Source organism: Ceratotherium simum, chromosome 12, assembly GCF_057802395.1.
Source record: "Ceratotherium simum simum isolate JZ-2026a chromosome 12, ASM5780239v1, whole genome shotgun sequence".
In the NCBI taxonomy this organism is placed as follows: domain Eukaryota; kingdom Metazoa; phylum Chordata; class Mammalia; order Perissodactyla; family Rhinocerotidae; genus Ceratotherium; species Ceratotherium simum.
The window spans coordinates 44,657,555-44,672,073 of record NC_141911.1 but is presented as its reverse complement, the minus strand read 5'-3'; the positions used below and the strand labels follow the sequence as shown (position 1 = coordinate 44,672,073).

The following is a 14,519-nucleotide window of genomic DNA, read 5'->3' as shown; positions in this document are numbered from 1 at the left end:
ATATGCATTAAAAAGTTTGGAAAAATATATCTCAAACTATTAATAATCTCGTAAGAGACAGGGGAGCAGATAAAAGAGGGATTTCCATCTTTTCAGTATGTCTGAGTTTATTGGTGTTTATTTTTTTTAAATTTTTTATTTATTTATTTTTTCCCCAAAGCCACAGTATATAGTTGTATGTCATAGCTGCACATCCTTCTAGTTGCTGTATGTGGGACGCAGCCTCAGCATGGCCGGAGAAGCGGTGCGTTAGTGCGTGCCCGGGATCCGAACCTGGGCCGCCAGCAGCGGAGCGCGCGCACTTAACCACTAAGCCACAGGGCTGGCCCCATATTGGTTTTTAAAATGATCCTGTATAACTAAGAAAAAAAATCAAAATACTTCTATTTTTTTCATTTAAAAATAACAAATGGAACAACAACAAAAAACCTTAAAGCCAACAGGAGTAATTTGAAAACTTTAAAAAAAAAATACCATTTGCATAATATAAATCTATACCCCTATACCAGTCAAACTCTCACCACAACCACCACCTACTCCCTTACCCTCCTACCCAAACGGGTCTAGGCAACCACCAATCTGCTCTCTAACCCTATAAACTTGCCTTTTCTAAAATTTTATATGGAATCGAAAATTTGTACTTTTTATGTCTTATTTCTTTAAATTAGCATAATATTGAGATTCATACATGTTGTTGCATATATAGGTAGTTCACTTTTTATTGCTGAGAATTCCACTGTATGGATATATCAAATGTTTATCTATTCACCTGTCTTCATATGACTGTAATGCTCCTATTAATGTCCCTGCTCTTCCCTCCCTTCCTTTCCATTCTATTCCATATTTACCTATGAGTCAAATTACCAGATCATATGGTAAACTATATATTTAATTTTAAAAGGACTGTCAAATTATTTTCCAAAGTAGTTATATTATTTTACATTCCCACTAGCAGTGTGTGAGAGTTTCAGTTGCTCTACATCCTTTCCAACATGTGGTATCACACTAATTTTCACCATTCTGTTTAAGTATTTAGTAGTATCTCCTTGTGGTTTTAATTTGCGTTTCCCTGGACGGCTGATAATATTGGGCATTTTTATATGTGTTTGTGGCCATTCATATAATTATCTGTTCAAATATTTTTCCCATTTTAATGGATTATCTCCAACTAATTCTTTTATATATTCTGAATATAAGTCCTTTGTCAATATATGTATTGTAAATGTTTTTTTCTAATCTTTGGTGTGCCTTTTCATTTTCTTAATGGAATTTTTTAAACAGTAGAAGTTTTAAATTTAAATGAAGTTCAATTCATCTTTTTTTTCTTTTAAAGTTCATGCTTTTTGTGTTTAATCTAAGAAATCATTGCCTATTTCAAGGTTGAGAAAATTTTCTCCTGTGTTTTCTTCCAGAAGTTTTTATGGTTTAGTTTTAACATTTAATTCTGTAATCAAGTTATTCATTGTGTACAATGTGAAAAGGTACTGTAGTTCATTTACTTGCATATGGGTATACAATTGTTCCACCATCATTTGTTAAAAAGACTCTTCTCCACTGAATTACGTTAGCACCATTACTGAAAATCAGCCAGCCTTATGTGGATCTATATTATGTTCCACTGATCTACATGTCTTTTGGTTTACCAATACCACACTGTCTCAATTACTGGAGCTTCAGAGTAAGTCTATAAATCAGGTGTATATGCCCTCCAACTTTGTTCTTAACCATAACTCTTCCAATTCATATACATGGTATATCTTTCCATTTATTCAGGTCTTTAATTTCTCTCAATAATATTTTGTAGTTTTCTGCGTACATGTCTTTCACTTATTTCATTAAACTTATAGCTATGCTCTTTTCACGCTCTGTTAAACAGTATTGCTTTTAAAATTTCATTTTCCAATTGTATTTTGCTAGTATACATATATACAATTGATTTGTACTATTCACCTGTTCTAGATTTATTAGTTCTAACAGCTGGCTAGATTTCTTGTGCATGACTGTATCATTTAAGAAATACAGTTTCATTTCTTCTTTTCCAATCCATGGGTCTTATTTTTCTTGCCCTGTAGCAATGTTGCCAGTGCAACGCTGAATAGAAGTGGTTAGAGCAGACATCTTTACCTTGCTATCAACCTTACAAAGGAAACATTCAGTGTTTCACCATTAAGTATGATGTTGGCTGTGGGTTTTTCACAGATGAACACATCAGGTTGAGGAAGTTGCTCTTTGTTACTAATTTAGGTAATCTGTATAATAAACAGATGTTGAATTTTGGCAAATGGGTATTCTGTGGCTACTGATACGATCACATGATTTTTTCCTTTTTGTTAATATGATGAATTACATTGATTGATTAAACCTACCTTCCTGGGATAAATCCCATTTGAAACATATGAGCCTTTTTATATGCTGCTGGATTTGATTGCTAGTATTTTATTAACAATGTTTGTTTCTATGTTCATGAAGGAAACTGGTTCGTAGTTTTCTTTTCCTATAATATCTCTGTCTGGTCTTGGTAACAGGGTAATATAAAAAAATGAGTTATGAAATGCTCCCTTGTCCTCTATTTTCTGAAGGACTTGTGTAAGATCGTATTATTTCTTCCCTAAATGCTTGACAGATCATCAGTAAAGCCATTTAGCCCTGGAGTTTTCTTTTGTGTGTGTGTGTGAGGAAGGTTAGCCCCGAGCTAACATCCATTGCCCATCCTCCTCTTTTTGCTGAGGAAGATTGGCCCTGGGCTAACATCCGTACCCATCTTCCTCTACTTTATATGGGATGCCGCCTCAGCGTGGCTTGACAAGTGGTGCGTCACTCTGCTCCCGGGATCCGAACCTGCAAGCCCCAGGCCGCCGAAGCGGAGCACGCGAACTTAACTGCTACGCCACCAGGCCGGCCCCTGCAGTTTTCTTTGCAGAAAATATTTTGACGAGAAACTCAATTTATTTAAAAGACAGAGGGCTATTCACACTTTCTATTTCTTTTGGAATGACTTTCAAGGAATTTGTCCATTTCATCTAAGTTGTCAAGCTTACTGGCATTAAGTTGTTCATAATATTTAATATGTATAGTATATTATACATGTATAATATATATAATATATACATTTCATTCCTGATCTTTCACTCCTGATATTAGTAATTTTTGTCTTTTGGTTTTTTTCCCTTGTGCAGTCTACTTAGACATTTATCCTTTTTACTAATCTTTTCAAAGGACCAGCTTCTGGTTTAATTTCTCTATTGTCCACTTTCTATTTCATTGACTTGTTTTTACTTTATTTCCTCCTTTCTACTCACTTTATGTTTAATTTGATCTTCATATTCTAGCTTGTTGAGGTGAAAGCTTAAATGATTTATTTTAGCCTTTTCTCCTTTTCTAATACAGTCATGCGTCACATAATGTTTCAATCAACAACGGACTGCATAGACAACAGTGGTCCCATAAGATCAGTACCATTGAGCCTAGGCATGTAGTAGGCTATACCATTTAGGTTTGTGTTAGTACACTCGATGGTCACACAACAACAATACCACTTAACAATCCATTTCTCAGAATGCATCTCTGTCATTAGGCAATGCAGGACTGTTATTAGTTTTCAAGCTATAAATTTCCCTCTAAGCACTGCTTTAGCTGCATCTCTCAAATTTTGATACATTGTGTTTTCATTTTCATTCAGTTTGAATATTTTCTAATTTCTCTTGTGATTTATTCTTTAACCCATGGTTTATATAAAAGTGAGCTGTTTAGGGGCGGCCCTGTGGCGCAGCGGTTAAGTGCACGTGCTCTGCTGCTGGCGACCTGGGTTCGGATCCTGGGCGCGCACCGACACACCGCGTGTCAGGCCATGTTGTGGCGGTGTCCCACATAAAGTGGAGGAAGATGGGCACAGATGTTAGCTCAGGGCCAGTCTTCCTCAGCCAAAAAAAAAAAAAGAGGATGATTGGCATGGATTTTAGCTCAGGGCTGATCTTCCTCACACACACACAAAAAAAGTGAGCTGTTTAATATCCAAATATTTGTAGATTTTGCAAGTATCTTTTTGTTTTTAATTTCTAATATAATTGTGCTTTGGTCAGACAAGTTTCTCTGTAAGATTTCAATCCTTTTAAAATTATTGAGACGTATAGCCCAGCATATGATCTATCTTGGATCACGAGCCACGTGCACATGAAATGAATGTGTATTCTGGTACTGTTAGGTAATGTGTTCCATAAATGTCCATTAAGTGAAGCTGGCTGATAATGTTGTTCAAGTCTTCCATATTCTCATTGATTTTCTGTCTAATTTTCTATTAATTACTGAAAGAGAAATGCTGCAATCTCCAACTAATACTGTGTATTTATCTATTTCCTCTTTCAGTTCTGTAAGTTTGTACTTTATGTATCTTGAAGCTCTAATATTGAGTGTACAGATTTAGGGTTGTAAAGTCTTCTTGACGAAATAGTCCTTTTATCATCTAGGAAATGTCTATCTTTATCCCTGGTAATATTCTTGTCCTGAAACCACTTCAGCGTTTTTATGATTAATGTTTGCATGGTATATCTACTTCTATACTTTTACTTTTAAACTGTGTTTTTATATTTAAAATGAATTTCTTGCATGAAACATAAACAGGCTTGGCTTTTTTTAACCCAATTTAACAATATCTGCATTTTAATTGGATTTTTTTGAATATTTACATTTAATATTATCAATAAAACAGGGTTTAAATCTACTATCCTGCTCTTTCTTCATTACTTGCTTCATTTATTCCTTGTTCCTTTTACTCTTTCTTCTTTTGAATTGACTACTTTTTAGTATCCATTTTAATTCAAATACTGACTTATTATCTATATGTCTTTGCTTTATTTTTTAGTGGTTCTCTAGATTTTATGATATGCTTCTTATCACAGTTTACCTACAATGTTACTTTATGTATAAAGTAAAAAGCTTACAATAGTATTTTTCCAATTCCCTCCTCTCATCCTTTGTTCTACTGTTGTCATACATTTACTTCTTCACATTGTAAACTCAATACATTATTATTATTTTTGTTTTAAACAACTATCTTTTTAAAAAAATTAGAAACTGATTTTTACAAGTATTTTATATTACCCACACGTTAACCATTTCTCCAGTACTTTTCATTCATTTAGGTAGCCAGGTTTCCATTTGGTATCATTTACCTTCTGCCTAAAGAACTTCTTTTAACATTTCTTATAACACAAGTCAGCTTGTGATAAATTCTCTCAGCTTTTATTGGTCTGAAAAAAAAGCTTCATTTTGCAGGACATTTTCACTGGATACATAACTGTAGGTTAACAAGTTCTAGTCTTTCAGCATTTTAAAGGAGTCATTATCTTTGACTTGCATAGTTTCAATCGAGATGTCTGTAGTCACTATCTCTGTTCTTCTGTATGTAACACATCTTTTTCTCTGGATGCTTTTAAGATTTTCTTTCTCAAATTGGCTTTCAGCAATTTTCATTATGATGTGCCTTAGTGTCTATTTGCTCTCTGCTTTATCCTCCTTGGGGTTTAAGATTCTCTGATCTATGGGTTTACACTTTTCAGCAAACTTGAAAAATTTTATGGCCATTTCAAGTTTTTTTCTGTTCTCTTCTCCTCTCATTCTGGGACTCAAATCACATGTATGTTAGACAACTTGATATTGTCCCACAGGTAACCAAATCGTCTTTCTGTTTTTTCCAGTTTTTCTCTTGGTGCTTCATAACGTAGTTTCTACTGCTCTCTTCAAATTCACTGGTCTTTTCTTCTGTAGTACCTAATCTATTTTTAATCCTATCCAGTAAATTTTTCTTTCAGATAGTATATATTTTATATCTGGAAGTTTCTTTTGGTTCTTTTATGTCCTTTATGCCTCTCCTCTGAGGTTCACGTTTTAACTTCTTGAGTATATTTATAATAGCTGTTTTGAAGCCTTCTCTGCTAATTTCATCATCTCTATCATTTGTGTTTCTGTTTTCACTGACAGTTTTTTCTCCAAGTTACAGATTATATTATTCCTACTTCTTTGCATTTAACATGGTTAGGTGTTGGATATGTAAATTTTACATTGTTGGGTGCTGCCATTTGTTCTCTTATTTTAATAATGTTTACTATGACAGACAGTTAAGTTACTTATGGAGCAACTTTCAAGGCTTGTTTTTAAACCTTCTTAGGGCAAGTTTGGACTACCCTATATTCTAGCACTAGTTTAGCCCTACCATAAAGCATGACACTTCTGGAGTCTCTAATAAATGCCTGGACATCTAACAAGGACTCTCCACTCTAACTGGTTGGAACTCTACTATCTCCCAGCCCTGAGTGAACTCTGTAAATTACTGAGTTTACACCTTTCTGATCATTCTTTGACTGGCTTCATGGAGTTTCATACCACACCCGAGCAGCTCATTCAGCTAAAGACCCAGGGACCCCAAGGCAAAGTTCTTATATTCTCCTTCTGGGCAGCTTCTTCCTCTCAGATTAGCCTCTCCCAATTTCAAACTTTGTTTCATCAACTCAATGAGACTATTTTGCTCTGCTTAGGTTCCTCCTTCCCACACTGTGGTCCAAAAAGTGGCTCCAAGCAATAAGCCAGGGCAATCACAGAGATGACCTGCTCTTCTCTCAGGAAGCACAGTCCTGCACTGCCTGTTGTCCAACTGTCTTAGTCCATTCAGGTTGCTGTAACAAAATACCACAGACTGGGTGGCTTATAATAACAGCAGAAACTTACTGCTCACAGTTCTGGAGGATGGAAGTCCAAGATCAGGGTGCCAGCATGACTTGGTGAGAACCCTCTTCTGGGTCACAGATTTGTTGTTGTATCCTCACATGGCAGAAGGGGCAAGGGATCTCTCTGAAACCTTTTATAAGAGCACAAATCCCATTCATAAAGGTTCCTCCCTCGTGACCTAATCACCTCCCAAAGGCCCTACTGCCTAATACCATCATCTTTGGGAGTCAGGGTTCAACATATGAATTTTGGAGGGACACAAACTTGCAGACATAGCACCACTGTTTCAAAATGTGGTTTCTTATTTTTTGCTCATTTTCGTAATTGTTTATGGTGGGAGTATAAGTCTGGTCTTAGTTATTCCATCACAATCTGAAGTGGAAGAACTCCCAATCTTATTTGTGTAGAAGCAAATGCCCTCTAAAACTTGTATTCACTGTGCTATTAAAAATATATTTAGGGCCAGCCTGGTGGCGTAGCAGTTAAATTTGCGCAGTCTGCTTTGGCGGCCCAGGATTTGCCAGTTCGGATCCTGGGCATGGACCTACTCACTACTCATCAAGCCATGCTGAGGCAGCGTCCCACATAGAAGAACTAGAAGGACCTACAATTAGGATATACAACTATGTACTGGGGCTTTGATGATAAAAATAAAAAATAAAAAAATATATATTTAAATTCTCTTTTTATTTTTTCTGCATTAATTCCCCATTTCTATGAGACCTACCTGCTACACGTTTCCTTTTCAAAAACTGCTCTGGCTATTCCTGAATATTTATGCTTCCATACAATCTTTAGGTTCATATAATCAATTTCCCCCAAACTTGCCCTAACATTTGATAGAGATGGAATTAAATATATAGATTAATTGGGGAAAACTGACATCCTCCACAATACTGACCCTTCTCATCTCTCCAATCCAATTACAAAGTATATCTCTTTGTTTACTACAGTCTTCTTTCATGTACATCAGTGTCATTAATTAATTTTCTTCAAATAAATCCCAGATATCTTCTATATTTATTCCCCCACATTTTATATTTTTTTGTTAATTTTCTGAAAGGGATCTTATTTTCCATGGTCTCCTCTAACTAATTACAATCCTTACAAAAGCTAGCTAGTTAGTTTTTATGTTAATTTTGTACCCACCAAACTACCAAGCACTCTTACTAGTTCTAATGAGTTTTCAGTGGATTCCCTCTGGTTTTCCCAGGTGAAGAACCATATTATCTGCAAATAATAATTAGGTCTCCTTTATAATATTTATATATGTTTTTGTTATCTTGCCTGAATGCAGGAAAATATTAAATAATAGTAATGGTAGTGTCCACACTTGTCCTCTTTCCAATTTTAAAGGAAATACTCTAGAGTACTTCACCATTGTACAGAATTCTGGCTGTTGATTTGTAACAGTTGTTTTTATAATGTTAAGGAAATATACATTCACATTTATATTATTAAGAGTTTTTATCAGGAATGGATACTGAATTTCACAAAATCCCATTTTTATCAAGTATTTTATCCCTACTAACATATCATATGTCATATATCATATTAGTAGGGATATATATTATGTTAATGGTTTTCTTAAAATTAAATTATCCTTGTGTATCTAAATCCTATTTGGTAATTGGATTTTTTAAATATATGATCGCATTTTATATATTTATTACTATTTCTTTATGATTTTTGCATCTATACTCATTAGTAAGATTGTAGTTTACTTTTTTGGGGATCTTTGTCAGAAATACAATTATCCTAACTTTATGAAATGTATAACTTTATGAATAAGGTTATAAAAAATAAAGCCTGAAAATCATTAATAACTCTCCAAATGTCCACTACTTCTTAAACATTTATTTTTTCTTCAGATTCTGGAACATTGATTATAAAATCTTGACAAGTCAGTTTCTCACCCTACCCTACGTTTTAGAGTATAGATATTATTGTGTGTGTATATATATATATGAAACACATTCCTGAAAAGTTGCTTATAAGACAAATACCACTTCAAATACCACTTTCCCCAAAACTCCCTTGGTAAAATTAGAAGATATTTCAGATACTAGGGACTTTTCTTTCTTTCTGGAATTCTCCTCCCCCAGATGTTTCTATGGTCCTATCCATCACTTCATGTAGGTATAAACTAAAATGCCACCTCTTCAGAGAAGCCTTCCCTGACCACCCTAATTAAAATACCCCTACCACCTCTCCATCCATCTCTAGCTCTGATTTATTCTTCATAGCCATTCTGAAATACTTTATCCTCAGTGCCCAGAAAAGTATGTGACACTCGCTAAGTGGTTAATTAATATTTGTTGGAGGAACAAACAAATGAAAGTAAATGGGTACCTACACAGTATAATCTTGAGAAAAAGTTCCCCAAGAATAGTCTCCCCAACTCTGGTGCCACACTACCTAAAATGCCTGTGACCACACTATAAGGCTACCACATAAATCATTAGTCAATAATGCCTTGGTACAATGATTTCATTTATCAGATTCTTTCTTTCATAATAATCAGTGCTCCAGGCCATGAACACCTGGGGTTCCATGTAAAGGAAGAAAAATATAAGGAGTCTTCCAGAAACAAACTGTTGTACTCTTTTTCCCATATTAACTGTACCCAATCAGCCAAGGTAAATATATTCTGCCTATAGTTCTTGGCAGCTCCCCTCATAGGGTTAAATACCAACAGAGTAAAACTATAGAACAAAGAGAAAGCACTTGAAGTAGAAGCAATAATTGCTCTGGGTGATGCAGGAGGGGATGGAAGTCCCCCGAGCCCCTGATCTCTTTGGTGAATCATACCTGGAAGTGATCATTCACAAAGTGAATCTTCAAGGAAGAAGTAGAAATTGCTTATGAGAATAAAGTATGTTCTGTAGCTGTGGCTTCTCTTAACGGACTTTGAACCAGTTTTAGATTCGAGTATGACAGAACTTTTGAGTTACCAAGTCCACTGAGAACAAAGGAAAAGCAGTACCTTCACTTTATCCCCTTCCCACTCGATTTGCCGATAGCTATCTTGGAAGACTGAGCAGACACCAAGCAAGAAGGAAAAAGAATACAGACTCCAGAACACACAGCCTGATGTCTTAACTCGTTTCTCAGTCATGCTGGTACTAACTACCAGTAACAGCAGTATCTTTCACAGAATATAGAGAAAACAGATTTTTTAATACAGTAAACTCTCCATTTTCCCACCTTATCTCTGACCAAGTTATTTATCCCTATTGTGACAGCATTATTATATTTTAATTTAGATCCTTTCAATATTCAGTCTTTACTGAACGATGGGAACAGAAGCCAGGCCCTGGAAGTATATATATTTCTGGTACTGTTATTTTTCTATATTTCCATCTCTTCTTCTTTAAAATTATCAATAATAAGAAAATAAAATATGCTAATGATGCAAAATTCTACATGTATAAAATTTCAAAATCTGAATTTCTTTTACGATTTACAAATTATCTAAATTCTTAAGTGTATATATTGGATTAAAATATGATGGATCCCCACATCGAATCAGATATAACAGAATAACCAAAAAACAAAGATGACAACTAAAAGACATACCAAATTCTAATTTATGATGAATCTAATTTAGGTATTTAGGTACAGTACATACCTACATACTCTATAATCCAAAACAATGGATTTTATCAGGAATTTAAATCTCTCTCTCAACTAATACTACAGTTTCTTTCTTTCAATTTTTTCCTCCCAGTTCATTCTAATATACGCATGTTCTAACAACTCAGGAGAGCCCAGAAGTACTTTCCTCAACCTTCTATTACCTAAATTACATGAGGACACACGACATGTACATGTACAATTTCATGCATTGTACATTTCTACTCTCAAATACCTGTTTCCCATTAATTTCAAAATTAGTTCATGCATTGGTTTCTATGAACAAAACAGAAATGTAATACATTGGATGCCTAACCTCTTGATTTTCTACTCCATTGCTGGAAAGCTCCAAAATAGAACCTCCACTGTCAACCACTGCTGATGCCATTGTTTATTCCCTGAGGAAGCTTCAAATGCTATTAATCAATGTAATTAAAAGTTCATGGATGATTGCCAGTGTTACAGGTTTGCATTATCATGTTTTAAAAGTCAATACAGATGGAGTGGAGTAGATATCCAAAAATCCGGTCTTCTAAAGATGATTAACCAGAGAGCCTAAAAAGAGGAAGAATTTGAAAAGTTATTAAAAATATACAGGAAGGATATAAAGCACAACCTATTCTGCAATCTAACTTTTAACATTTTTGTAAACTAAGAAAAAGGAGATAGGCTTATACAGCTTTGTCAAAAGAGGGCAGAATTCTACTTCTTAGAGTTGTCAAGTTCATGAATATACTGAAATAAGGTCTTACACCAAGCTACTGCACATAGGTAAAGTTATGATATTTACATTCTAAGAGATAAAATGTTATAACATTCTCCCTTTATGAAGATGTACTTTTATTCCTGCAATATTTCGGTAGAAATTTTTTAAATCTTTTATGCCTTGAAAACATAAAATGTGCCGGACTGAGACAACTTCAAAAATTATTTGCCTATTTAACAAATTAAATGATTTATTGGTCTGTAAATATTTCACTCTTCTTCTTTGGCTCATTTAGTTTGTTTATTTGAATAATATAATTAGAATTGTTTTTTGCTTATGGTAGCAATCTCATTTTGTGTTCACATTTTGAATGCTTTACAAGGAGTGTAACATTAATTTGAGTTGCTTATATTTTCAAATAGAGTAGTTTGAAAACAAAGTAGTGAAATTACTTGGAATACCTTTAATATTACTTGATCATTCTTTCCTCAATAATTTTTTTGCTATTGGTTCAAAACGCAATATAGCAAATGGTTTCAAGTAAACATAATTCAAGCTTATTTTCCCCTAGTAGAGATGAATGTCCGTATGTGCATCATCTAGATTTATGCATTAGTCTATTCCTAAAAAGTTACAGTTTATTTGATTTTGTGTATTTAAATTTTTCAGAGAAATTACAGATTTATTTCTAACAAAATTTTTTCATGTAAAAATTAAAGAATGCAGAAAAATTAAGCATATTTAACGAGAAAGAACATAAATTTTTAATAAATCATTCCATTAATATTATGTCCTATTTGACTACTAGTACCATACAGATATGGGATAAAAATAAAGAATTTCCATAACCTTCTACAATATAAAGAAATGCCTGAAAATAAGGAGAAACTTCAGCTCACTACCTAAGACTCATTAAGTATCATTAGTCTTCTTTTTGATCTTATTAACAGAAAATGGGATAGGAAGTGTTTGTATCTTAAGAATAAAAATTGAGCCCGCCCGGTGGCGCAAGCAGTTAAGTGCGCACGCTTCACTGCGGCGGATGGCGGTTCACCGGTTCAGATCCCCGGCGTGCACCGACACACCGCTTGTCAGGCCATGCTGTGGCGGTGTCCCATATAAAGTGGAGGAAGATGGGCATAGATGTTAGCCCAGAGCCAGTCTTCCTCAGCATAAAGAGGAGGATTGGCAGATGTTAGCTCAGGGCCGATCTTCCTCACACACAAAAAAAAGTCCCATCCCACAGTCCCATCATACTACAGCTCACTATTATCTATAAGGTAACGACTATTTTCAATTTCTGTTTTCTGAACATATTGATAATAATAGCAGAAATAAATTTTACTTACAATTTGAATGTTAAGTAGTCTAAGCATCCTTCACTATTTTCACAACTTGGCAAGAGCTAAAATATAAACCAGCAGTTCTTTGGAACTACTAGTGGGGGGAAAAAGACAGTATTAATATAATTCTATTAAAAAATATTTTGCCCAAAATAGGTATGATTCACACAGTACGTACTTATTAAAATACGCCATCTCCAAAGCCTGATGACACACACTATATGATGAACATGATAAAGAAATTATTTCTAGGCTATGGAGGAATCAAAAGTTTTTATCAAACTTAAAATTTTAAGTCACTACTAAATAACAATTATTGCATAGGGTAGGGACAGATCCAACATACATAGCCTATGCCCCATATTATGAGCTGTATTTCAGTCAACCAATAGGATTTTAACAAGTGGCTGCAGGTATAACCCCAGATCCCCAAAAGTATAAAATCAAGGTTTAAAAGACTAACCCAAAAAACTACTATAAAACAATGTTAACTATATATTATTGCTTATAAGTCACTTTCCTGCTCTCACCCTCCAAACTTAGCATCCATACACATCCACACATCCCAAGCCTCCTCAAACAGCCCTCCTCCTTTCAAAGGCTAATCTATTGACCTATGCACTGGAGCTTAGGCCTTGCTCCATCAATTATTCCCTCTTTCTCCTTAAGCTTCTCTTACTTAACATTGGGTCCTTTCCCTCAACATCTAAAGATTTACAAGGCTCTCTCATCTTAAACATGGAAAAGTCCTCCTCCATGACCCTACATACCCCTCCAGCTACTGCTCTTGTTCCTTCCTTTCTCAGATAAGGTTCTAGAAAAATAATCTATACTCTGTCTCCACTTCCTAATTTCTCAGGTATTCCTCCTTCTATGGAAGTTTGGCATCCCTCACCATCAAGTGAAATTTTTACTAAATTCTGGTTGTCAAATCCAATGGATACATTTCTGTCTTCATAGGACTTAATGTCTCTGAAGTATCTGACACTGTTGATCATTCCCTGCTTGAAACTCTCTTGAATATATTTTCTCCCTCTCTAGCTACTCCTTTTCAATTCCCTCTTGCAGGCCCACTCCTATTTTCAAAGGGCTCGGGGCAAGAGTACAAATGGAAGCCCGTATACCCTGTCTAATGTCTAAACATTTTAAAGTTATAAATGAAGCTAAAAAGCTGTTAAACTATTATTCTATCCTCCTATCTTGACACATACACTTTTATAACTACCTTAAAGGCTAAGTTCCGATTTGGAATTCTCAGACTCCCTCGAGTTCTGTGGGGGCACGGGAGGACCATACATCCTTCTCCTGGCCTGCAGCCTGTCCCTTTTTCTCTTCCCACTTTTGGCTCCATGCCATACTACAAAGAGCCTCATACACATACGTGTGGACATCCGAGACCACATGTCCAAGCTCTGGCCACATGCCTGCGAACAGCAGCATCCTTTAGGCCATCCTTTAGGCCTAGCCCATACATGTAGTACAGTCAAGAGAGGAGACAATCAGGAAAGAAGCCTGTGAGGGGCAACATGGGCAGAGAATTCTGGGGTTCAAATACTTAGAGCTTGATCTAGAAATATGTACCAGATGGACTAATTCCCTTGGCTTCCCAAAATCCTCAAGCTATCAGGAGGAGGTAGGTGGAGGAAGGCCAGATGAGGACCTCCAAAGTACAAGGCCCAGAGCAGGGTTCCCACTCGGCTAAGTCTAAGGACAGTGCTACTCTGTGGTCAACCATTACATGTAGGTGTTTCCAGGATCCCATCCCTACTCTTCTTCTGACTCTTTACACTCTCTCTAAGCTATCTCATGTACTGCCATGGCTTCACTCAAATCTCTGTTCCAGTCTAAATCATTTTATAGTTTCCAGTTTGTCTACTAGGCACTTCCTTGCCTCTACTTCCTTGTGAAATTAAATAGGGTATAAATAAATAGTATCTATTCCAAGGTATCCCAGGCACTCCAATAATTAATTCAGTCATATAATAAATATTAACTGAGCACCTATTATATGCTAGCACAGTTTCAGTGCTAGAGGTACAGCAGTGAATAAAGCAAAAGTCCTTGTCCTTATAGATCTTAAATTTCAGTGGGGCGAGATGAAAATAGGCAAAATA

General features: G+C 35.4%; 1 protein-coding gene across 13 annotated transcripts in view; it reads right to left on the bottom strand.

The window, feature by feature from the left end:
* ELF2 (E74 like ETS transcription factor 2) overlaps positions 1 to 14,519 on the bottom strand; it is a 95,352-nt gene that overhangs the window by 57,177 nt on the left and 23,656 nt on the right. For 12 of the 13 annotated variants that reach the window (XM_087437605.1, XM_087437608.1, XM_087437610.1 and 9 more), the window contains exons 2-3: positions 12,412 to 12,499; positions 10,673 to 10,911 (exon numbers count right to left, since the gene is read on the bottom strand). The exons of the other annotated variant lie outside the window; for it this stretch is intronic. In XM_087437605.1, the coding sequence (XP_087293731.1) occupies positions 10,673 to 10,744 (72 nt within the window). In that variant the 5' untranslated portion in view covers positions 10,745 to 10,911; positions 12,412 to 12,499. The remainder of the gene's footprint in view (positions 1 to 10,672; positions 10,912 to 12,411; positions 12,500 to 14,519) is intronic. 13 annotated transcript variants of the gene reach the window in all.